The 26,648-nt window shown below is 36.3% G+C and overlaps 1 protein-coding gene across 13 annotated transcripts in view; it reads left to right on the top strand.

Moving 5' to 3' along the window:
- Positions 1–26,648, top strand: part of ANKRD12 (ankyrin repeat domain 12) — a 217,647-nt gene that overhangs the window by 93,179 nt on the left and 97,820 nt on the right. For 12 of the 13 annotated variants that reach the window (XR_008917670.1, XM_056823667.1, XM_056823664.1 and 9 more), the window contains one exon: positions 3,575–3,722. Coding sequence is in view for 11 of the 13 variants with exons in the window: in XM_056823664.1 (XP_056679642.1) it covers positions 3,575–3,722 (148 nt within the window). In the remaining 2 variants the exon portion in view is untranslated. Of the gene's footprint in view, positions 1–3,574; positions 3,723–11,649; positions 24,616–26,648 lie in introns of those variants that run through there. The other variant, XM_056823668.1, reaches the window with a different exon arrangement.

Raw genomic sequence — 26,648 nt, 5'->3', positions numbered from 1 at the left:
ATTGGCTCTTTTATTGATTTCTTAGGATATTGAGTGTTATGTTATTCCAAGCTCTCGGGGACTAATCAGGCTCAGGATCTGCAAATTTTCAGTGCTCCCAAAGGGTTCTTATATATGGAAAAGTCTTACTGCTGTCACTCTTGGCTGAGCCTGCAAATTCTTAATCCAGGTTTGTCTCTGAGCACCAATAATTACTGAATTCAGCCACTATCAGAAAGCTGGAAAGTTCGACTGGTTCAGAGTGATGGAACTGTAAATTTCCCTTTGGTCTGGGATTCCTGGGCTAGTTATTCTTATGAAGGCTTCAGACAGGTTTGGATACTAGAGCTGAAACCTTTCTACCCTCCTGAGGTTTGAACCACATCACTGCTTCTTCTGAACTTCCTACTCATTCCCTGGTTAGGGCCCACAACTACTGCTTACCCTGCACTGCTTTTCTGAGTTGAGTGCAGGTTCTTTCCTCACTCAGCCCGGAACCTATGACCAGGAACTGGGTTTGAGGCAACAAAACTATCAGTTGGTACCTATCCCTAACCATTACATGAAGTCGGGGTGTTCCAGTATGGGTCTAGTATAGTATATCCCAGTATGGTCTCAGTATACTTTCAGTTTTAGTATTCCTTGGGCTCTCTTATGCTCCCAGAGGCATGCGTTTGGTCTCTCTATAGAAAACTGGGCTAGAAAAAATGATTCATTGTGACTTATTCTTGGATTTCACCATCAAAATTCAGCCCTGGTACATTTTCCAGATTTGTTTGGAGGAGTTTTACAAATGGGGGTTGGGGAAGGAGGAGCTTTCAGTACCTTTTGCTATCCTGCCATTTTGGCTCTCTCTTTCTAAGCTCTCTCCCATTCAGTTGTCAAAGTAATATTCCTGAATTGCAGCTGTGACCATGTCATTTCTCTGCTCAAAAAGTTAGTATTACCCGTATATAAAGTACTACTTCCTTTGGGATTTAAGGTCCATCACAATCTGACTTGACTTGTCTTTCTAAATTTACTACACATGATTCTTTCTTATCCATTAGTCCTACCAATGTGACCTACTTGTTAATCATCACCTGTGACATTCTCTTTCTATACTAATTGAATACCCATAACTGGAATGCACTGCTTCTTCACTTATGCCTCCACAAGTCCCTAGCTTGTTAAGAGTTGGCTAAAGCACCACTTGCTAATTCTACTCTTCTCCCCTCCCTACCACTTCAATTACCTTGTTTATGTGTGTACTTTAGTGTACAAATTAATTCCTCTGACAGAATGTAAACTGAGCAAAGATTGCTTCTTTCTTACATTTGTTTCCTCATCATCTAGTACAGTGCCTGGCACATGGTAGATACTCAATACACATTTTCTGAATGTATGAATGTGAGGATAGAATGCATTCTAGGCTTGTAGTACAGCTATGCCAAACCATAGAGATCAATCAATAAAGATTTATCAAGTGCCTACTATATGCCAGGAACTATAATAGGCAAAAATGAAATATCCCTTGCCCTCCAGGAGCTTATTTTCTATCAGAGAAAAACAACATATATATAACAAGATAAATTTGAAATAAGTTGGGGACTGGGGAAGGGAGTATACTAGTATCTAGGAGATAAAAGACTTAATAAGGTCTCTTAAGTACAGCTTTGAAGGAAATAAAGGATTCTCAGAGGTAAAGGTAAGGTGGAAATGCATTTCCACCATAGGTCAAAGTATGTACAAAGGCACTTATTTGAAAGATTGAGTGACATGTGAGGAAAACAGCAAAAAGACCAATTTGATTTGATTAGAGTGCAAGAAGGAAAGTAACATGATAAAATTTTAAAGGTAGATTGGATTCAGGCTATTAATATTAAGGGCTTCAAAAGCTAAACAGAGGAGCCTATATTTAATCCTAAAGGCAATTTGTTGTTCAGTCATTTTCTTATTCTTCATGACCCCATTTGGAATTTTCCTGGCAAGGATACTGGAGTGATTTGCCATTTCCTTTTCCAGGTCATTTTCCAAATGAGGAGCTGAGGCTGACAGTATTAAATGATTTGCCCAGGGTCACACAGCTAGTAAGTGTCTGAGGCCAGATTTTAACTCAGGAAGACTCCCAGCCCAGCACGCTATCCACTGTGCCATTTAGCTGCTTCCAGAGGCAATCAGAGAGCCAGTAGTTTCCTGAGTAGGGGAATGACTGTAAACTGCACTTTAGGAAAACTTGCTTTGGTAGCTGTGGATGATGAATTGGAGAATGTAGAGACTTGAGGCAGAATGAAAATTAAGAAGCTTTTTCAGAAGTCTAGAAGAGAGGTGATCGAGAGCTCAAACTACATTGGTAGCTTTGAGTTGATAGAGGGAGAATTATTTTTTAAAATATGCATTATGTAAAATATATAATGACAAGAACTGGAAATTAATTGGAAATGTATCATAAAAGAGAGGGAAGAGTTAAGAATAATGCCAAGGCAGTGGACCTGGTTGACAAGAAAGATAGTGGTACTCTCAACAGAAAGAAAGGAGTTTCGAAGCAGGCTGGGTTTCAGGAGAAACATAATGAAATCAGTTTTGAAAATATTAAATTGAGAACTGTAAGGTTTCTAGGTTGAAATATCCAGTAGGCAATTGGAGGTACATAATTCACGCTCAGGAGAAAAACTAGGGATGGCTATATAGTTTGGAGTCATCTTCCTAGAGGTGATCATTAAGCCCAGAAGATACGAGTTGCCAAATTTGGGTCAACAATAAGTAGATCATTTTGTTGAGACACAGAGAGTATGAGACAAGTAATATGAAATAAGTGTAGAAAGGTAATTATACCCAGATTGTGAAGGCTTTTTACATGCCAAGCTGCTGCTTGTATTTTACCATAAAGATGGTAGTATTTTCAGGTATAATAATAATAACAGCATTTAAATAGTACTTTTTATGTGCTGGACACTGTTAAGTGCTTTACAGAGCCCTATATCAAATCACCTCATTTCAGTCTTAAAAGACCCTGTGAGACAATTATTATCTACATTTTACAAATGAGGAAACTAAGGTTTATAGAATTATATGCCAGAAATTATATATGTCAGAAATCAGACCCTCAGTCTTCTGACTTCAAATCCAATAATCGTTCAACTATACCACTCTGCTTTTAGTTTTGTGACAGCTCCTTAACTGACTACACAGCAGTGAACCTTGCTTTAGGACACTTGATACCTTTCCCTTATAACAAACTGGGTTCAAATTCAACAATTAAGTATTAAGCACTTATTGTGTCCTAGGCATGAGTTTGGAGTTATATCTCTGCTTTCCTTTATTTAAGGTCTAGTGTTATTGATAGTAAGCTCAATTATGTGTTAATTTTCTGTGCCTATGGTAATTCTTCTCCCCTCTTGAGATTGGTCAAATATTGGAGATACAGAAATCCATCTGATATATTTCAATGCCTATATAATTTTATTCCAGAATTACTGATTAAGTCTTAATTTTCCCAGACTCATACTTTAGTATTTGATCTATTTTATTTCTACTTTTATTTCTTTTTTAAAATTATCGTTATGCTAACACTGATATAACATCATTCACATTTATGGGGGGGGTTTCTTAATAGAGTAAAGAAAAGATTTCATCCTACAGCAAAACTTCAAAAGTTGAAAGGAATGATGTGGGGAAAGAGGTGAAAGAGAAACCATCTATGAAGCGCAAACTTCCATTTACCATTAGCCCATCAAGAAATGAAGATCGAGATTCGGACACAGGTAGGATATTTTTTGAAGTTTTCTTTACTGATAAGTAATCTTGATCATTTTCTTATCATGTTTTTTTCTTCAATCTGTATCTATTTTCTCCCCCCCCCCTTTTCTGCTAACATATGTTACCAATAAAATGGTCTGTCCATTTGAAAGAAGTGTGAGGCATATATCAGTATTTCATAGTGTCATATTGGTTGTTTGTGACTCAAGTGATATTTTCTTATCACCTCCAGGTGGCTCCAGGCAAAACTACATACAGTACTTCCCAAGTATTTATATATATATTTCAAATAATTCTTTACTTAATTTCCTAGAACATAATTTTTTTATCAGAACATAACATAAAACATTTTTGTTATTCTAGTTGTTTTGTGATAATAGATTGATGAGAGAATTTAGTGTTTCTTAAGTCTTCATTTGAAAAATAGTTGTTCATGTGATCTCTTGATATATTTTTGAAATTCAAAACTAAAAAGCTTTAGAGATTTTAAATCTGGAACAGATTTAGCCACAAAGACTCAATGTGGACAGTGATGTTGACTCTATCCCATTTCTAAGACATCTTATATAATGCAACAAATTGTATGTACTTACTGATATTATTAATTAAAAGTGTGACTCAGAGTAGAGCAGAAATTAAATAACCCGCGGGCAGCTGGGTAGCTCAGTGGATTGAGAGTCAGGCCTAGAAACGGGATATTGTAGGTTCAAATCTGGCCTCAGTTACTTCCCAGCTGTGTGACCCTGGGCAAGTCACTTAACCCCCATTGCCTAGCCCTTAACATTCTTCTGCCTTGGAACCAACAAGACAGAAGGTAAGGGTTTAAAAAAAAAGAAGGAAATTAAATAGTTAATATTCTCCTAAAACTGTTATTTAGATCCCCAAACTAATAATCACAATATTTCAGGATCTTAAGAGTGGAAGAGATTTTGGAGATAAATTAATCCCTCTCTTCATTTTATAGATTAGGAAACTGAGGCCCAGTAAATATCTTGTCCAAGATTACATAATTTAATATAAGATTGATCCAGTATTCTAGCATATGATTACCTAATATTTTATATCATCCAAGTTATTTAATCCTTTAGGTAAATTATTTATGGAGTTTTTTCTTTGGAATGTTTCCATTTCATATAAAGAAATGTTCTTACTGTGCATCTCCATGCACAAATATTATTTATTGCTTTATGTCATTCTAGTTGTGTTTTGATCTTTAAATTTATAATTGTGACAGAATATCCTCTATGGAAACTTGACTTCCTCCTTACCAATATCTCATTATATATTCAGAAAATATTTTGTGTAATTTTAGCCAATTTTCATTTTATTATATTGCTTTGCTTATTTTAGAGTTACTATATCTCTCTACTTTAAAGAAACTTCATCATGGAGACTTGTGGTTCTCATAGATTGTATGATATCAAATACTTAAACTCAAATACTTGTACTGTGTTTCCTCTTATATGCTTCAATAGTTTTGTGTGCCAGAGTTTCTACGTATTAAAAAATGATCATGTATTTATCCCATTAAAACTATGAAGTTTATCTTCACTGTAACTATTAAGGAGTAAATATTGAAACTCATAGGATTTATTCTGTTTATAATTTTTAGTTTCTAATGTTGCTCTTTGAATCTAAAAAGGCAATGTTCAGGACAGTGAGGTGATTCGGTGGATTGAGAGTGAAGTTCAGAGACATGAGGTCTTGGATTCAAATCTGGATTCAGATAAGATACTTCCTAACTCTGTGACCCTGGGCAAGTCACATAACTAACTTCCATTGCCTTACCCTTACCATACTTTTGCCTTGGAACTGATATAGCATTGATTCTAAGGTGGAAAATAAAGGTTAAAAAAAAAGGGGGGGGTAATGTTACTACTAGAGAAATTGGGAAAATCCCTGATCTCTATGCTAGTCACTTAAAGAACTTCTCATTAAGAGTTATATACATGCTGATTGACAGTGGTCATAGTATTTGGAGAGAAGGCAATGCCAGCAGGAGCCCCTGCATGGGACCCTCCTCCTTGACTACCCTGTAGCTTCCTTTCCTCTTTCTAGCTCTGACTAAGACTTTCTTTTGGATTTAAGTGGTTTTTGAAGCTTAGAAAACTCCTAACCTTTGTTTAAATTTCTTAGCCATCAACAAATATACATTAAGTGCCAACTATATTGAGGCTAATATCTTATGTGCTATTTATATGGAGAATGATATGATCTAGTCCTCAAACTATATTTCCTTTAAGCAAACCTTTACTAAGCATCTGTTCCAAATAAGACACTGTTCAGAATGCTATACATGCAAAGATGGAGGTGAAAAATAAAAAGCCCCCAAGGACCTTAAGCTCTAGTAGAAGAAATAGGTACATTATAAGACAGTTGGTACCTGAGCTAGTCTTTCAAGGAAGAAAAAAATTTCAACAAGCACTAATAAGAAAGGAACACTTTCCAGTCGTAGAGTATAGCTTGCACAAATGTGTGGAATTTGGAAAATGCAAGATGATCATGAGCATCAAATAGCCCCTTTTAGCCAGAGCTTAGAGTATGAAGAGTATGAAGTAAGGCTAGAAAATTAGGTTGTGGCTAGTTTGTAGATGTCCTCTCATGGCAAGCTGAGTTTGTGTGTTATCCTGCAGGAAAGTTTGGGTTTTTTTTTTTTACTTCAAAGGAATTTCTTTGATCAATCTTTTGAAAAATCAGCAGGCAACAATTACTCTATTTTGCTTCCATGAGATAGAGGCTGAAAATCTTGATAACTACTGTGAAGTAAAAACTGTGTGTCGGTAGAAATTAATTTTTATTTAAGAACTTTAATGTTTGATCATCAAATGTTGGTGACTCTGGGTTTTAGAAGTCTCTTCCAACAGCATATAAGTTCTGGAAAGGCTTGGGGTATAGTTCCAATGAAACAATAATACTGCCCTAGAAGAATAGAGAGAGAATTATCATGAGGCTGGCCATTAGGTGATGATTTCTTTGACCAAGACAAAATACTAAATAGTTTTCAGCCCTGTGAGGCTTCCTTCTGCTTCTGTGGTATAACAAGTACCAGAAAAGAGGGGCAAAGGGTGCCAATAATCACACAGTTTTTAGAACATCTAAAGTCATCTCACTGTAAAGTGTTTATTATGGTGCACATAAGCAAAAATACCGACCTGAACATAATTGCAGCTTACTATTGCAAAGAATGAAAAGGTAGAGAGGCTCTCTGAAGAGTTTATTAAAACCTTGAATTGAATTAACAAATACTTAGTGCTCAAACACTATGTCCAAAAGTTGGACATAGGAGAGAATAGTGAGAAATATTTTGGAAATCTGATTCAAGATCAAAAAATGAAAAAGACAAAAGACATATAGATAATATAGAAGCCTGCTGCCTGTAGACCATGAAAATCATCAGCAGCAATAGATTCAGGAGTTGATAGTATTACATACACGTATATATACAAAATAATATGACCAAAAAAGTGATATTGACGTGATGGGACAAATATGATTTTAGATGTGGGAGTCATTTCTGAACTGTGTCTCAGACCATCAGTTTGTTAGAACATAGGTCAAAATCAGGACCAAATTAGAAGATAAGAATGATAAGAGATGAGAGTGAAGCCAGACACATAATTGAAACTGCTCTAGCCTGACATATTAAAAAAAGTTAAATGCCCCCCCAAATGGAATGTGGATAAAGAAAGAGTAAAATAAGTTTTCAGAAAGCTTAGTGAGACCAGATCACCCTGCAGATAATTCAAAGTTGAAAAAAATTGGAGGATAGCAAAAAGTGAAAAATATAAATTATTCTGTCAACATTTCTTTAGTAAGCTATTTTCCCCATCTATGACCCTGGAGCTATCACATTTTTACTCTAATATCCTAATCTTAGTGTGCTTCATTAGGAAGTAGAAATGATGTTAAAGAAAATAAAAACAAGAACATCTAGATCATACCAGGTCTCTTCTGAAGGCAGCACAATTTGAGTGCACTGAGGAACTGATCCCTGGGGTATATGAAAGAGAGGAAAATGACGAGAAGATTGGGAAAATATCACAGATGGCATTACTATGTAAAAAAGCAGTCAGGTATACTGAGACTGCTTATAAATTCCTACCTTACTATTACAGCAAAATATTTAAGAAGAATGTATACATATCAAGACATCAACATTCTTAATATTAGCAAGAAATATTAGAAATAAAAATGTTAGAAAGCTATAAGTCAGTGTTCACAAATGATAGTCTATAGTATAGTGCAACTTAAAAACATTTATTTGTGAATTACATTGTTATTTATTTCAACAAGTCTCAGAACAGATCACAGAGCCTCCAAAATAAGTTTTGCAGTTACTCAAAGAACATCCTACTACTTTATATTGGAAATTCAAGTGGATCAAAAAAACCTATTGCCTAGATTAGCCATTAATACAAATAATGGAGCTGGACATTGAGTGGGAGAAGAGACACTTAGATTTCACATGGGAAACATCATAGCACTCTCAAGAATCTAAAGTTTCTTTTTGAAACAAAGGTGTACTTCTTTTTTAACAATAGTAATATATGTAAATCGTGGAATAATATATTATTCAAAGAATTACAATTGCATGTTATTCAAAAGGCAGTAGAGGGATGTAATAGAAAATGTAAATAGACTGCAACCATAAATTATATGCTTAAATATAGTGTAAAACATATCCTTAAAAGAGACATATGTAACAAGAATGAGAAATACTAGAAAGTAATGCATCTCTAATGCCATACTCTTACTCACTTAATTTTTTTTCAAATATAAACATTATTTTATTTGGTCATTTACAAACATTATTCATTGGAAACAATGATCATTTTCTTTTCCTCCCCCCACCCCCTCCCACCACTTCTCCCATAGCAGATGCACAATTCCACTAGGTTTCACATGTGTTCTTGATTCGAACCCATTTCCATGTTGTTGGTATTTGCACTAGAGTGTTCATTTAGAGTCTCTCCTCAGTCATTTCCCCTCCACCCCTATAGTCAAGCAGTTGCTTTTCCTAGGTGTTTTTACTCCCACAGTTTATCCTCTGCTTGTGGATAGTGTTTTTTAGATCCCTGCAAGTTGTTCTGGGACATTGCATTGACCCTAATGGAGAAATCCATTACCTTCGATTGTACCACAGTGTATTAGTCTCGGTGTACAATGTTTTCCTGGTTCTGCTCCTTTCGCTCTGCATCACTTCCTGGAGGTTGTTCCAGTCTCCATAGAATTCCTCTACTTTATTATTCCTTTTAGTACAATAGTATTCCATCACCAACATATACCACAATTTGTTCAGCCATTCCCCAATTGAAGGGCATCCCCTCATTTTCCAATTTTTAGCCACCACAAATAGTACTGCTATGAATATTCTTGTACAAGTCTTTTTCCTTATTATCTCTTTGGGGTACAGACCCAGCAGTGCTATGGCTGGATCAAAGGGTAGATATTCTTTTATCGCCCTTTGGGCATAGTTCCAAATTGCCCTCCAGAATGGTTGGATCAATTCACAACTCCACCAGCAATGAATTAGTGTCCCTACTTTGCCACATCCCCTCCAGCATTCATTACTTTCCATAGCTGTCATGTTAGCCAACCTGCTAGGTTTGAGGTGATACCTCAGAGTTGTTTTGATTTGCATCTCTCTGATTATCAGAGATTTAGAACACTTTTTCATGTGCTTATTAATAGTTTTGATTTCTTTGGCTGAAAACTGCCTGTTCATGTCCCTTGCCCATTTATCAACTGGAGAATGGCTTGATTTTTTGTACAATTGATTTAGCTCTTTGTAAATTTGAGTAATTAAACCTTTGTCGGAGGTTTTTATGAAGATTGCTTCCCAATTTGTTGCTTTCCTTCTGATTTTAGTTATATTGGTTTTGTTTGTACAAAATCTTTTTAATTTAGTGTAATCAAAATTATTTCTTTTACATTTTGTGACTCTTTTATGTCTTGCTTGGTTTTAAAGTCTTTCCCTTCCCAAAGGTCTGACATGTATACTATTCTGTGTTTGCCTAATTTACTTATAGTTTCCTTCTTTATGTTTAAGTCATTCACCCATTTTGAATTTATCTTGGTGTAGGGTGTGAGGTGTTGATCCAAACCTAATCTCTCCCACACTGTCTTCCAATTTTCCCAGCAGTTTTTTTTGGAATAGTGGATTTTTGACCCAAAAGCTGGGATCTTTGGGTTTATCATATATTGTCTTGCTGAGGTCACTTGCCCCAAGTCTATTCCACTGATCCTCCTTTCTGTCTCTTAGCAAGTACCAAATTGTTTTGATGACTGCTGCTTTGTAATATAGTTTGAGATCTGGGACTGCAAGGCCCCTTCCTTTGTATTTTTTTTTCATTATTTCCCTGGATATCCTTGATCCTTTGTTATTCCAAATGAACTTTGTTATGGTTTTTTTCTAAATCAGTAAAAAATTTTTTGGAAGTTCCATGGATATGGCACTAAATAGATAAGTTTGGGTAGGATGGTCATTTTTACTATATTGGCTCGTCCTACCCATGAGCAGTTAATGTTTTTCCAATTGCTCAAGTCTAGTTTTAGTTGTGTGGAGAGTGTTTTGTAGTTGTGTTCATATAGTTCCTATGTTTGTCTCGAGAGATAGATTCCTAGGTATTTTATTTTGTCTAAGGTGATTTTGAATGGGATTTCTCTTTCGAGTTTTTGCTGCTGAGCTGTGTTGGAGATGTATAGAAATGCTGATGACTTATGTGGGTTTATGTTGTATCCTGCAACTTTGCAAAAGTTGTTGATTATTTCAATTAGCTTTTTGGTTGAATCTCTAGGATTCTTTAAGTAGACCATCATGTCATCTGCAAAGAGCAATAACTTGGTCTCCTCCTTGCCTATTTTAATGCCTTCAATTTCTTTTTCTTCTCTAATTTCTACTGATAGTGTTTCTAGTACAATGTCAAATAGTAGAGGTGATAATGGGCATCCTTGTTTCACTCCTGATCTTATTGGGAATGCATCTAGTTTATCCCCATTGCAGATGATATTAGTTGATGGTTTTAGATATAGACCCTCCTATTCCTATGCTTTCTAGTGTTTTTAATAGGAATGGATGTTGTATTTTATCAAAGGCTTTTTCTGCATCCATTGAAATAATCATGTGATTTTTGTTGGTTTGCTTGTTGATATGGTCGATTATGTCGATGGTTTTCCTATATTGAACCAGCCCTGCATCCCTGGTATAAATCCTACTTGATCATGGTGGATGACCCTTCTGATCACTTGCTGGAGTCTTTTTGCTAGTATCCTATTTAAGATTTTTGCATCTATATTCATTAGGGAGGTTGGTCTATAATTTTCTTTCTCTGTTTTTGATCTGCCTGGTTTTGGAATCAGTACCAAGTTTGTGTCATAAAAGGAGTTTGGTAGAACTCCCTCTTTGCTTATTATGTCAAATAGTTTGTATAGTATTGTGATTAACTGTTCTCTGAATGTTTGATAGAATTCACTTGTGAATCTGTCAGGCTCTGGGGATTTTTTCTTAGGGAGTTCTTTCATGGCCTGTTGGATTTCATTTTCTGATATGGGATTATTTAAGAATTCTATTTCTTTTTCTCTTAGTCTAGGCAGTTTGTATTTTTGTATATATTCATCCATATTGCCTAGATTGGTGTATTTATTGCCATATATTTGGGCAAAGTAATTTTTAATGATTGCCTTGATTTCCTCTTCATTGGAGGTGATGTCCCCCTTTTCATCTTTGATGCTATTAATTTGCTTTTCTTCTTTACTTTTTTAAATTAGATTGACCAGTACTTTGCCTATTTTGTTCGTTTTTTCAAAGTACCAGCTTCTAGTCTTATTCATTAAATCAATAGTTCTATCACTTTCTATTTTATTAATTTCTCCCTTAATTTTTAGGATCTCTAGTTTGGTTTTCTTTTGGGGCTTTTTAATTTGTTCACTTTCGAGTTTTTTTATTTGCATTTCCAATTCATTGATCTCTGCTCTCCCTAGTTTCTTAATATATGCACTCAGGGATATGAATTTTCCTCTGATTACTGCTTTGGCTGCATCCCAAAAGGTTTGAAAGGATGTCTCGCCGTTGTCATTTTCCTCGATGAAATTATTAATTGTTTCTGTGATTTCTTCTCTAACTAAATGATTTTGGAGTATCATATTATTTAATTTCCAATTAATTTTTGATTTCGTTTTCCACGTACTGTTTCTGATCATTATTTTTATTGCCTTGTGCTCTGAAAAGGCTGCGTTTATTATTTCTGCTTTTCTGCATTTGTATGCCATGTTTCTGTGACCTAGTGTATGATCAATCTTTGTGAATGTGCCATGTGGTGCTGAGAAGAACGTGTATTCCTTTTTGTCCCTATTTATTTTTCTCCATATGTCTATTAACTCTAATTTTTCTAAGATTTCATTCACTTCTTTTACCTCTTTCTTATTTATTTTTTGATTTGATTTATCTAAATTTGATAATGGTTGGTTCAAATCTCCCACTAATATTGTTTTACTGTCTATTTCTTCCTTCAATTCTCCTAGTTTCTCCATTAGAAAATTGGGTGCTATATTATTTGGTGCATACATGTTGATTAGTGATATTTCCTCATTATCTAAAGTCCCTTTTAAGAAAATATAATTACCTTCCCTATCCCTTTTACTCTGGTCTATTTTTGCTTTGGCTTTATCAGATATCATGATTGCAACTCCTGCCTTCTTTCTATCAGTTGAGGCCCAGAAGGTCTTACTCCATCCTTTAATTCTGACCTTGTGGGTGTCTACCCGCCTCATATGTGTTTCTTGAAGACAACATATGGTAGGGTTTTGGATTCTAACCCATTCTGCGATTCGTCTACGTTTTATGGGTGAGTTCATCCCATTCACGTTCAAAGTTATGATTGTCACTTGTGGACTCCTTGGCCTTTTGATATCCTTCCTTAATTCTAACCTTTCTTCTTTAGCTCTAACCTTTTAATCCAGTGATTTACTTTAAATCAATCCCCCTTGTCCCCTCCTTGATATGCTTCCCTTTCTAGCCCCTCCCTTTTTGTTCCCTACCCCTACCCCCTCTCCTTCCCTCCCTTTTTGTGTGCACTCCCCCCTCCCCCCCTTGGTTTTCCCTTCTCCCTACCCTTTTTGGGTAAGATAGAATTCAAGATCCCAATGGATCTGGATGTTCTTCCCTCTGAGTTGATTTCCCTGAGAGTAAGGTTTAAGTAAAGACTCTCTTCCTTGCCTTCTTATAGGAGTTTTCTTCCCTTCCCCTTCCCGTGTGAATCTTTGTGTGAGAAAGATTATTCTATTTGTTTTTTCTTTACCCCCTATTTACACATTACATTTTCCATATATTAATATATATAGATTGATATAAGTGTAGTCCTTATAGAAGAGAGTTTGAATCAATGAAAAGATAACAATTTTCTCCTTTTCCCTTTCCATTATATTTACCTTTTCAGGTATTCCATGCTCTTTGTTTTTTCGATATCGAACTTTCCACAGAGCTCTGGTCTTTTCTTTGCAAAAACTTGGAAATCTTCTATTTTGTTGAATACCCATACTTTCCCTTGGAAGTATAATCAGTTTTGCTAGATAGCTGATTCTTGGTTGAAGACCCAACTCTCTTGCCTTTCTGAAAATCATGTTCCATGCATTACAATCATTCAGAGTAGAACTTGCAAGGTCTTGTGTGACCCTGATTGGCATTCCTTTATATCTAAATTGTCTTTTTCTGGCTTCTTGTAAGATTTTTTCTTTTGCTTGAAAGCTTTGGAATTTGGCAATTACATTCCTGGGAGTTGTCTTTTGGGGATTTAGTGTAGAGGGTGTTCTGTGAGCTCTTTCAATGTCTATATTGCCCCCTTGTTCTAGAATCTCTGGGCAATTTTCTTTGATTATATCTTGTATTACAGTGTCGAGTTTGCTGTTTCTTTCTGTCTTTTCTGGTAGTCCAATTATTCTTAAATTATCTCTTCTTCCTCTATTTTCCAAGTCTGTCACCTTGTTAGTGAGATATTTTATGTTCTCTTCTAATTTCTTGATCTTTTGGTTTTGCTTTATTGATTCTTGCTCTTTTTCAAGGTCATTGTCTTCCAGTTGCCTAATTCTGACCTTTAAAGCCTGGTTTTCCTTTTCAGTTTGGTCAAACCGGTTTTGTAGTTGCGTGAAATTCTTTTGCATTATTTCCCACTTTCCCTGCCAGAAGGCTTCCATTTTTTTGATCATTTTCGATTGAAATTCTTCAAGGGTTTGTGGATAGTTTCTATTTCCTTTGGAAGGTTTCGGAGCATTTGCTTGTGTTTCCTCTTCTATCTCCTCTGTATTTTGTATTTTTGCTCCATAAAATGAGTACAAAGTTGACCCCTTCTTCTTGTTTTTCTTGTTGTTTTTAGGCTTTTGTGCTTCTGTGCTGTTTGCCATCTGTATCTGAGTGAGGGGGGCTGGCTCTTCTTTTATCTGTCTGGTGTTCAGAGACTTTAGCCCCAGGCAAATTGTCTGTTCTCCTTAGCTGTTCTGTCTTCCCTGGGAAGCCAGGAATTGCTGGTGTTTCAGTGTTACTGCCCTCCTCAGTTCCCTCCCGATGCTTCTCTGTTGCCTTACTTCTACACTCTGAGCCTGGCTTGGCACTCTCCGCGAGGCATTTTAATGCCTTTGATGGCCAGAAGACCCTGCACTCTGAGGGGGAGGGGCTGTGGCTTCCGGGAGCTCCGAGGTTTCCTGATAGGATTAACTTCAGCTGGGTTGGATTGAGTATGCCCTGACACAGGGACCTTCCGTGAGACTCAGATGGAAGGACCCAGCCAGGGGGCTACAGGCTCCCTCCCGTCTTTCTCTATTTCCTTGCTGTCTGTGTTGGGTTCCCCCGCTACTGGGTCAGGTTGTTTTCAGGATGCATCTTTCAGAATAGCTGGCCCTGAGGTCCTTTTGCCCACCCTGAGGTTCCCACTGCTGCCTCGGACTCAGAGGTCTGGGTTGGGGGGATGGGTCCTGGCACCTTCCTTCTGCCTACCCCTTAGATCCGAGCGATCTAGGGTTCTGGCTTTTGGGGGGGCCATACCTTTTGATCCAGGTCCAGGAGGAGGGTTCCTGGGGTCTATTCTGTTGTTTGTTTTGAATTTCGGTGCCCTAGTAGCATACAGTTTGAGATCGGTAAGGAAGGGTTTTTGGATCTCTGAACTTTAGCTCCTTCTAAGCCGCCATCTTGACCGGAAGTCCTTACTCACTTAATATTAAGACCCATAGAGTAAGGATCCTAGCACATTGGAATCTTCTTCAGATAGTATATGGGAGGATGCAGACAAGAATTACACAGGATGAAGTATGGATGAATGTCAGCCTGCACCATTAAAGCTCCTACAGACAGTAACATTTTTCCACTATTGCAACAATTAGATCATAAAGAGAGGGGGGGAAAAAAAGGCAAAGGGTTCAGATAAGTCCCCTAAGTACTATTAAGTATATATTTGCTACCCCCACCAAGTTATATATTTTGGTACCTGAATCTTTCTCATATTTAAATCTCTTTGTATATCTTAAGTCATTTTTACCATTAACTTCATTACTCATGTTCTGTTCTCTCACAAAAATTTACAACTTCTTTGGACTGGGTTTTTCAGAGGACTTAGCTATGTGTTGGGTGGATTTATATTTCTTCTTTATTTTAAAATAGCTTAAACAGACTTCTCCAACAGAAATCATCTACACTGAAGCTTAATGGATAAGTCCAGAAAGAGTTATAGTAGGGATGGCTAGGTAGCACAGGGAATAGAGTACCAGGTCTGGAGTTAGAAGGATCTAGGTTCAAATCTAGCCTCAGAAACTTCTTAGCTGTGTGACCCTGGGCAAGTCATTTAACCCTAATTCCATAGCCCGTGCTGCTCCTCTGCCTTAGAACTAATATTAAGAAAAAAGATATGCTTTTTTAAAGTACAGCAAGTCATCTACCCATTCTCCTGGGGTGGGGGGTTGTAGTTGGGGGTCTTCACAGGCTTGGGGTAGACACTCTCCTAATTCAACAATAGGGTTGAAATCTGTTGGTTACCCTCAGCCTGATTCAACCTATCTGCAGACAGTTTACTGGGCTACAACCACAGTGTATGCTACACTTTCTTGGGGCCACAGTTGAGATTTTGTTGATAGGTAGATATCAAAGGTTGGATGAATAGTAGCCCCAAAAAGAGTTTGGCAAGCCCTCATACCAGAGGTGATAGTCTCCCTGAATAACTCAAGACACTTCCGTCAGGAAGGATAAGCAAACAGAAAAAGAATCCCACCATAATGAGGTCTAGTAAAGAATAACTCAAAATAAGCAATGCCTCAAACTCAGCTTGGACACAAACTCAATTAGAATTCTTGAAAGAGATGGTATATGAGTTATCTAATTTTTTTAAGAGCCAAAAAAAATTTTTTATAACAAAATAACACCTGAGGAAAAAAATAGGAAAATAAGTCAGACTATGGAAGAAAGAATTGGAAAAGAAATTAACAACTTGGCAAAAGAGATATGAAAACTTGGCCAGGCAACAAGCTCTGTTTTCAAATAACTTTATATAAAACTATACCTTTCTAAGCTGGAATATAAAGTTGTCATTCAGACATTTTTTTTGGTCATGTCTCATTCGTCCTAACCCCTTTTGGGGTTTTCTTAGCAAAGATACTGTAGTAGTTTGCATTTCCTTCTTCAAACCATTTTTCAGATAAGTAAATTGAGGCTAAAAAAGTTTTAAGTGATTTTCCCAAGGCCAACACAGTATCTGATGGGTTTGAACTCGGGTCCTTCTTATTCCATGACTGGCATTCCATCCACTGTGACCTCTAGCTGCCCCAAAAAACAAACAGTAGATTATGAAACCTACATTTTAAAAATAAACTTTTACTTATTGGTCTTGATAATTCTTGATTATTTATTATTTTTCTCATACTCCTCAAAGCACACTGAAGAGTATTAGTACATTTGTTGCTGCCAAAGCGTATAGTGGAAACTGCAATAAAAAGGATGGATGATAATAGACTATACTAGAGTATTTGGATTTATGTTATAGATGATCATAATTGTTTATTAAATACAAGCAAACTTTTAAAAGTAGTTTCTATAAAATAACTCCAGTTTTTAATGGCTTTTATCCTTTAGCATCTTGCCTGCTTATTTAAACAAAGATAAATCTGTTTTGACATGTAATAAATGGTAGGACTTAAACTACTTTAAAGTTAATTTGAACTCAGTTTAGTCAACAAGCATTTTAGTTCCTACTTTTGCCAGACAATATATAGATATAGATATATAGATATAGATATATGTAGACAAAAGCAAAATAGTCTCAATCCTCAAAGAGCTTATGTATATCTTTTTATATTTCCTTGATTCAGTAAATCCTACTCAACCTGCCTGTGGCACCACTTGCCCCCACCATCAGTCAATCAATAAACATTAAGGGCCAAATATGTGCCAGGCAATATGCTAGGTGCTGGAGATACAAAATGAGGTAAAAGATAGGCCCTGACTCTAAAGAGCTCACAGTCTAAGCAGGAGAGACAACATTTAAACAAATATACACAAAATACAGGAGAATTAGGAAATAATTTTTTTTAAAGGAATTAGAGGGATTAGGAAAAGTGTCCTTTAGAAGTTGGAATTTTAGTTGGGACTTAACAGGAAACCTGTCAGGTCGTTAGTAGGAGTAAAGGAGAGAGAGCATTCCAGGCATGAATAGCCAGAGAGAATGCCCAGAGTTGAGAGATTAAGTGTCTTGTTCATGGAATAGCCAGGAGGTCAGTGCCACTGGATTGAAGAGTGCATATTGGGGAAGAGGAGGCTAGGTTATGATGGTCATATTAACTATTTTGAATTCCTATATTGTCGAAGTCTTTGAATGCCAAACAGCATTTTGTGCTTGCTCCTTTTACCCTTCTCCATTCACTTGATTGCTAAATCTCATCATTTCTGTTTTTGCGATATATGTTTAAATGTTTGTGATAAGTGCCTTTTTCTCCTCTGACACTGCTACCACACATGGGCTATTATTACCTTCTAGTTGGCCTCCCTATTTCAAGTATCTCTGAAATCTAGTTGATCCTCCAGCCATTTGCCAAGATGATCTTCCTAAAGCATTGGTCCAACAATGTCATTTCTCTACTTGCTAAAATCAAGTGGTTCCCAATTATCCTAGGATCAAATATAAAATCTACCTTCCTCCCCTCAATAGATTCTATGATTCAGAAACACTGACCCTCTTGCTATATCTTGCACATGATACTCCATGCCTTTTTACCCTTTTTATCCTCTAAGCCTGGAATTCTCTCCCTCTTGTCTCCACTTTGTTTCCTGGCATTACTCAAGAGTCAGCTCAAATCTTACCTACTGCATGAGGCCTTTCCCAATATGCAACACCCACCCCTCCCCTGAAAATAACCTCCAATTTACTCACTATGTATTTTGTAAGTACATAATTATTCAGGTATTGTTTTCCTGATTAAAATGGAACTTATTTGAGGGTAAGGACTGCCTTTTCCCTGTCTTTGTATTTCCATCTCATAGTCCATATAACACATAGCAAGTGCTTAATAATGCTTGTTAACTTGATATATAGATATAGATGTATATATATGTGTGTGTGCATATACATATATAGACATATATACATACATACACATACATATATATACATATATACACTTCCTTAATAAGAAAGTGAGATATTTGAGGGAAGGAGCTATTTGTCTTTTGTCTTTGTGATCCAAGCACCTAGCAGGTAGTCTGTCACACTGTCACACACTATAGAAGTTGACAAAGTCCTCCCTGCTTCCATTTCTATAAATATTAAGGAAGGATTTTAAAATTATCATAAATTGGAAGGCTTTAAGCTAATCTGAAAGAGAAACTACTATCAATCAATGAATGTTTCATTTTGAAGCAATGTTCTGCTTTCTTCTCTCCAGATGAGGGGCCTCCTTGGAGGCTAGTGCCTTCAGAAAGGTCAAGGGAAAGGGGAGTCAGCCTTATCACTCACCACATGGTCATCTCAGGGAAGCTGTCTGAGGTCCCACACTTGAGCTCCAAGCCAAGTTCCACCGTCAAAGACTGCAAAAGTCCCTCTCACAGGAAGTGCTGTGAAATATAAAGGCAGTTCTTTACATCACTTCCTGTGTCTCATATGTACGAATGGTGGCTTAACCTTAGCTAGCCCAGGTGGTCAGTCAGTTGTGGTCTAATTTGTCACTTGCTAGCACATGCAGGTCATAGACCTTCCTCCCCCACACTTAATCTTTAAGTGGGGGTAAATATATTCCTAGTTGCTAGAATTCTAAAGACTAAGCTGGGTGGTGTAAATCTAAAATTCACAACACACACATACACATACACAAAACTAATAATGTGAAGAATTTATTGAACCTTGGGAAAATTATAAATTGATGCAAAGAGAATTAATTAGAATCAGGAGAGCAATACAGAGAAATATAATATAATACAATATAAATAGAAAAAAAAATTAAAACCACTGTGTAATCATAATAAACAAGCTTGGTGCCAATGGATGAGAAAATGAACCTAATTCCTTTCTTAGCAGGAGTAGGGATGTGGTGTACATATAATATCAGATTCAGTTTCCCCCCTCCCCCAAAGAATAAATGCCTTCAGCTCATTAGGTGAGCCTCTCCTACTAAAGTTCTTAACAAGAGTCACACAGAATGGACAGACATGAACAGATTAGTTTCTATATTAGAGGAGAACTCCCCAAATGAAGCAACTTCAGATCTATTTGATTAGTTGAGTATTTTGAGAGTTAAAGAGTAATACTGGCTACTGTGTAACAATTGTCTATGGCTTTGTAACTACTAATTGTCTTCCATATCCAGAATACTTTTTCTCACCACACCTCTTGCCTTCTGAAACCTCAAATTTCCTTCCAGTCTCACCTCAAGCACAAACATTGTGTTCAGTGCAGCTATAGAATTAATGTTTGAAGAATAACTCATAAATGTCCACCTCCAGAGAAAGAACTGACAAATAGGAAAGAAATAGTTTATAAGTATATAAATGTATATTTTTTTCTTAAGTGATGCCTTTATTGTAGGAAAAGGAAGGGAGGGAGGAAGATACCTGAGGATTTAAATGTAACAAACAAATAAAGAAGAGACCTTTGGTGACTTTGAAGAGAGCAGTTTCCATTGATGAAGTCAGAAGCCAAACTGCAAAAGATTTAGAAGAGAATGAAAGGAAGTGTTGTAGTCAGTTTAGACAGCTATCTTGAGGAGTTGAACCACAAAAAGAGAGGATAGTGAATAGAAATAGATCAATGCAGGTTTTTTAAGGATGAGGTAGACATAAGTGTTTGTGGGAAAAAGAATGAAGATTAATGAATTCAATTCAATAAACCAATAAACATGTATCCAGGACCTCCATGCATCAGGAATACAAATAAGGAAAAGATAAGTCCCTTCCCTGAAAGAATTTACAATTTAATGAGGGAAGGCAACACAAAAAAAGGAATCTGAAAAGTAGGAGCTGGAAAGAGAGTGCCAGTAGAGTGTATGATGTTCTGTGGAGTTGAAATCTGAGCAGATCTCCTGAGGGAAAGTGGATAGTTAACCTGGAAAGTTCAGAGCCCTCTATAAAGGAAGAGGAGTTTAATGCTCCATATTCCAGCCAGAAGATGACTGAGAGAGATGATTAAGGGTGCTGAGTAGAAGAAACTGAGTCAGTCAACATGATGATTAAATTTCAAGTGAAATCCTGAAATATTCCTACCCTGGATGTAGGGATTGGGAATCCAGAAACCAAGCAGAACTGCCAGTGGAAAATGTAAAATGGGAATGATAGAAAAGATAGTCTGTTGGAGAACATGGGTTGGGAAAGCATCACTTGTCCATGTAGAGGGGTTTGTTTTGGAAAAGAGAAGGAGTACCTCTTCTTGTGAATCATATAAAAGAGGAGACAATAAGGGAAGACTTCTGAATGATGTAAGAGGAGGGGAAGGAGGGAAACATGAAGCAAGATTCTTAGCTGAGATGCTGGGGGGAAGGATGCATGAGAGGTTTGAATGGGTGAATTTTGAATCAAAGGTTTGCCTTGCCACAATGAAAAACTAGTTTGAGATTAGGTAACAAATTTGTAGTACACCAGTCAACATGGTTTTGTGATTTTCTCCAACTTTTTTCAGCAACACATAAATAGGAGCAGATGATGACAATAATCTAGGACTAGGATATGTCAGGGCATGATTATTGATAGAATAAGGAGCAAACAACTGGAGAATATAGGATTTTGTAGACTTGAACTGGTTCAACAAAGGTTTGAGATAGGAAAGGGAGGAGAATGTGGGCAGAGCTCAAGTGATAGCCTGAATAAGAAGAGAGGAGTGGAGGAGCTGGAGGTCATTGTAAGAAGAACTAGGATAAAAAAGATTTTTAAGGCAGGAGAGGTAGGATGACACGAGATTATGATCAAATAAAGGAATTTAGAGTTCATGATGATTAGAATAGAACTCCTGTGGGTGATACTAATATCAAGGATAGGGCCATCTTTGGATAGTTGAAGTAGAGTAGAGCAATAGGTCATGTGAAATTAATTTAACTCCTCCTGAATTTTTGTTTTATAGCCAAGCTATCCTTCTTTGTGTTCTTCACACAAGATCCTCCATTTCACATATTTGTGCCTTTGTACTAGCCATGCACAATTCCTAGAATGCACTGTCTCCTTACCTCTGCCTCATAGAATCTCTCCATTTAAAATGTAATTTAGGAACCATCCTTTGCATAAACTTTTCCTGATCTCTGCAATTGCTAATTGATCTCTGAAACTCTCTATTTAAGTCCTTTATAGATCTCTGAATTAATTTTATATTTACATGTCCTTGTTTCTCCATTAGAATGTAAGTAGTTCGTTGGAAGTAAGGATTGTTTTCTTCTTTGTATTTGAACCCAACACTTTGCACAGTTCCTGGAATATATAGTAAATTGCCTTTTGGTTGAAGATTTGAGGGGGAAATGATTGAGGAGATAAATCTGCTGAAGATAGGAGGGTAGAAACTCAAAAGTACATATAGAGGTATAGTGTTTAATATTTAATATGTTTCTTCATGATCTGAGAAGCCATGATAAAATGAAATCTCAAGATGCTTTGGAAAAGGAGAATACCAAAAATGACATGGGACATGCCAAAGATGAATTTTGCTTACTTCAAAATTTTACTGGATTCTAGTTAGTCAAAAGTTCTACTTAACTAAGAGTCAGTTTGTCTTGCTTCATGAATTTTTCCTCCAAAGATTCTGTCACTACTTGAACCCAAAAGTTTTAGTAGTTCTTTTGAATGATAAAAATGAATTGAACAGGACTATCAATATTAGGAGTTAGAATAAGATAAATGGTGATAACATGTAAGCCAAAAAAAGACAAAACCCAGCATGAATTTCCAAAGCCCATAAAAATATTCTATTAGCATAAAGAGACTGTGTAAAAACTAAAATTTAAATTATAGATCTACACCTGGAAGGGACCTTAAAAGCTCCTAGTCCAATCCCCTCTTTTTGCAACTTTTAAAACTGAATTTTACAGGAAAATGCTATTCAAAGAGGCTAAATGTCTAGCTGACAATAAAAAACATTTTTAAAATGCTTTATTCTTTTCAAAGAAATTAAACATTTATCTCATTTGGCCAAAAATAGAACTTTTAAAATAATTCCTTTTTTTTTTAAACCCTTTCCTTCCATCTTAGAATCAATACCATGTATTGGTTCCAAGGCAGAAGAGTGTTAAGGGCTAAGCAGTGGGGGTTAAGTGGCTTGCCTGAAACCAGGTTTGAACCTAAGACCTCCTGTCTCTAGGCTTGAATAATTTTTTTTTTTTATTTCATAGGCCTTTGTTTTATAGGTAAAGAGCAAAATATTATTCAAAGGATTAACCTTTAGTTTTCACGAAGTTTTGATGATCATCAAATCTCAGAATTTCAGAGTATACATACACCTTTCATTCCACACTGGAATAGTTCTAATTATATAGTAGGGCCCCTGTATCCACTGACTCAGTATCCTCTGTTGTCTGTCCTTCATTTTCTAAGAGGACCAGTGACATCACAGGGATCATGATGTTTTTGACTTATACATGAATTGGATTTAAGTGAGGCAAAGTTGCACATAGTCGTTAGCCTCATTCTTCCAGCAGAATCAAAAAGTCAGGACAACTGGCGATGGCCCAGTAGATGACTTTAGCATTTTCAACCAACCAAGCTTTAAGAACTCCATAGCACCTGCTTCTGCCAGAAACAAAATGTTCTCATTTCCCCAGCCTATTCTACCTGGAGAAGTCTTCATATGCTTAAATCCCCTCTACTTACTGATGGGTCTGTGACCCCTTATAAATCAATCTGAGGTTGGTTAACTTCAACCTGCTGAGATGGCTTTACCAAGGTATGGCCGCTGCACATGCATGTGTACATTTAGCTAGTTCTAGGTTCCTGTCTTCTACAAATTTGCTTTGTCCTCATTCAAGCCACTGTTGAAAATGAACTATTGTACCATGGATGTTGTCTCACTATGGCACTCCTTTAGAAACTTTCTTGTGTTATATATCCATTAATCACAGACATTCTGATTTCTAGAAACTGTGTATGGTATGTCTTACTCTGAAACCTTATTAGAAATTTTGCTTGATATGAATATATGAATCATAATTCTTTGCTATGGTCAGTGTCACATCTAAAGACTTTACATATGGTATTTTCACAGCTTTAGTATTAATTTTAAGAATCTGTGATAAATCATCCTACTTGCTAAATTGAACATTTATATTGAGGTTGTAACATTTATTGACACTTTATAAGTTGAAATGTACAAGGCTAATGTTCAAGAAAATTAATTTCTAGCACAGTAATTTGTCCCCATTTGGGAATGTTGGATTTTGGGGACCTTATGATTCAAGTAGTCAAAATTTCCATTTAAGCCATTAACATAGAGCTTAGAAAGCTTTTCTGTTATTACACTTTTAAAAAAAGAAAAGCAAGTATTTATTAAGACAATATCCAAGTGAAGAATATGATCCTAAAAACAAAGTTAGAAAATAAGCAATTAGATATAATGATTCCTAATATTATTTGATATCTCCCTCTTAATATTATCAGTTTCTCCAAAATCCAACTATGATTTTTCCCCAGGATTATGAAGAACATTTTAAATTTCACCAGAACCTTTTGAGTTAAAAGTTCTCTGGGTGGGGTATCTTGACTCTAGTGATCTAAGTTTCAAGGCATAATGCCATCAAAAGGCCTTATTGTTTACTTTTCTTATTTGCCAGAAGATTCCCTTCCTTGTATTTGTATCCCTAGGACTTAGATAGTGCCTAGTACATAATGTACTTTTAATAAATTCTTGTTGGTTGATTGATCATAGTTTCAGTCAATCTTTTAAACCTGTTCACTGCATTAGGGCTAATTAAAAACAACCATACTGTTTCCTTTGGCTCCTCTGCAACCAGTTTTCCTGACTCTCTTTCATGCCCTGAAGCCAAAAGGAGAGCATATTTAGTTATGAATGATGCCAATGGCCTGCATAAACCCCCCCATTTTTCTTAAAAAGCTGCTTAACTCATTTCTAGTATTTTTTCCTTTTATATTCTTAAGGTGACTTCACTTCTGTTTCCTTTTGTTGTTTAAAAAAAATTGGCCACTTATTAACCAGCTTCTGTTCAAACTACTTTCTTTTGAAGAAATAATTTTATTGCTTCTTTGTGGTCACTAATTCTGCCATATCTACAATCTATTGATTAGTTATTGGCAGCCATTTTTTAAAAATTTACAGTTGAAGGAAGGGAAGCCATTGGAGCGTGCTTGAATACTTGCCAAAGCTAGAACTTGCAGAGCCAGGAAGAAAGAACTAGAGGAGGAGCAGCCAAATGAAGTGACCATACTTGGACTGATTGGCAACAGTTACCTCAGTGAGTACCTGGAACTGGCCCAACTGCTGATGCAGTAGAGGGTCCACAAAGTGGATGAGTACTCTCTTACTAATAATGATGGCATTGATAAAAAAAAAAAGAGGGGGTATAGGAAAATTATGATGAAGATGATTCCAGAGTAAAGGAAGATAGTAGGGTCCTGGTTCTGATTGGCGACAACTTTGACATCTTTGTGGCTGACAAGGATACTGTTTTTGGAATTCTTTCCTATATGGTGTGGCCATTGTAAGCAGTTTGCTGCAACATGTTAAAAAATAACTAAGGTGCTTCAAGAAATCATCCTCTTATCCCTGTCGCCAAATTGATACAACAGCAGCATTTTCATTAGCCAGCTAGTATGAAATAAATGCCTATCTCATCATCAAAATACTGAAGAAAGGGCAGACAATTGCTTATACTAGCCTAAGAACAGAAGATAACATTGTTGCTAATGTCAGAGGTTTCCCAACCCAACCAGACCCCTTCACTTGAAGTAGCCCTAATGCTCACTAACGATTACTTTAATAAAATAGTGAATGATATAGACATCATTTTGGTGGAGTTCTATCCTCCCTGGTTTGGACACTTTAAGAAATTTGCTCTGTAATATAAGAAATCTGCAGAACTCAGTAATCACTTTCTACCCATTTCCTTATCTAATGTAGACTGCATTGAAGAAACAAGTCTGATTAAATAAGTGATGTCAGTGTTACTGGATACCCAACTAAAGATCTTCTGCAAGGGGAAAGCTTTTGATTACAGTAGTCCATGAGAAAAATATAGTATTCTGAACTACCTGATTGAACAGTCCATACCCCCAAGTCAAAGAAATTCTGCCTATGAAGCAAGTCTAGGAATTTCTGGAGGATGGAAATGATATCATTATTAACATCTTAAAAGAATTGATGACCAAGCTTACTTAGCTATATCAGGATACTGCTAATGAGGAAAGATTACAAATTCCATGATACTTAAAACCATGAAGTTGCAAAATTCCTGAAAGCATCTTCTGAAATGATCTTACTGTAGTCAGAAAAAATTTAAATATAAATGAAAAATCAGTGTTTTGAATATTCAGGAATCCACTGAAGGAGCTTTGATCAAGTATAATGTGGTAAAGTGTGCTGTGCCATGAGGTGATCATCAAACAACTTCCAGTGATATGGTAAACATCCTTTGGTGGTTGTCTATTATATGTGGGATTCAGTTTTGGCTATAGAGTTGTTACTCCATATTGGAGGAACAAGGTCTTGCAAGTTACTAAGGACTTCCCTGAATACACATTTGTTATTACTGGTGAGACTTTTTTTCTGAAGGGAAAGACTTGAGACTTAGCAACAGTAGCAAAGATATCAATACAACTATGCTAGCTGGGGGTGGCAAGAAGTATGTCATGGAACCAGAGGAATTTGTTTCATATATATACGTAGGGACTTTGTGTTGGCATTCAGAAAAATCAATCATCAAATCCAAAAACAACAATGACTTAAAAAGATTATGGTGGGTTTTGACTCCATTATGAAGGGACCCCAAAACAGATGTCTATTGAGTTCTGTATCATAGTGTGAAAACTGTAAGCAGAAAGAGCCTGTGTCCGCCAGATTGAGGAGGTGTACAACCATAAATTAAAACACACACACACACACACACACACACACACACACACACACACACACACAATCTGTACATAGTCAAGATGGATGCTACTGCCAATGAGGTGGAAAGATTTCCTACTATCAAATTTGCCCCCTCACATTGATAAAAAATAACCCTATTAAAATTTAAATTTAGAAGAAAGATTTGAAGCATTTGTGGGCATTTTTTTAAAAATGATTTTTAAAAGGTCACAAAACAAACTAAGCAAGACCAAAGAAAATTTTTTAAAGCCAATAGGAGGGAGGAAAGTGCTATGTATACAATGTAGTTTTCAAATGAAAGGTTGCTGAATGGGGAACCAAATGAACATTGTGGGCAAAAGAGGTTGTGTTAAAACAGTTTCTGTATCTGATTTTTTTTCTTTTTATATCTCACAT

The sequence above is a fragment of the Monodelphis domestica genome, chromosome 3, assembly GCF_027887165.1.
Source record: "Monodelphis domestica isolate mMonDom1 chromosome 3, mMonDom1.pri, whole genome shotgun sequence".
Taxonomy (NCBI): domain Eukaryota; kingdom Metazoa; phylum Chordata; class Mammalia; order Didelphimorphia; family Didelphidae; genus Monodelphis; species Monodelphis domestica.
Note: the sequence above shows the minus strand (reverse complement) of the source record. Positions and strands in the feature narration are given on the sequence as shown.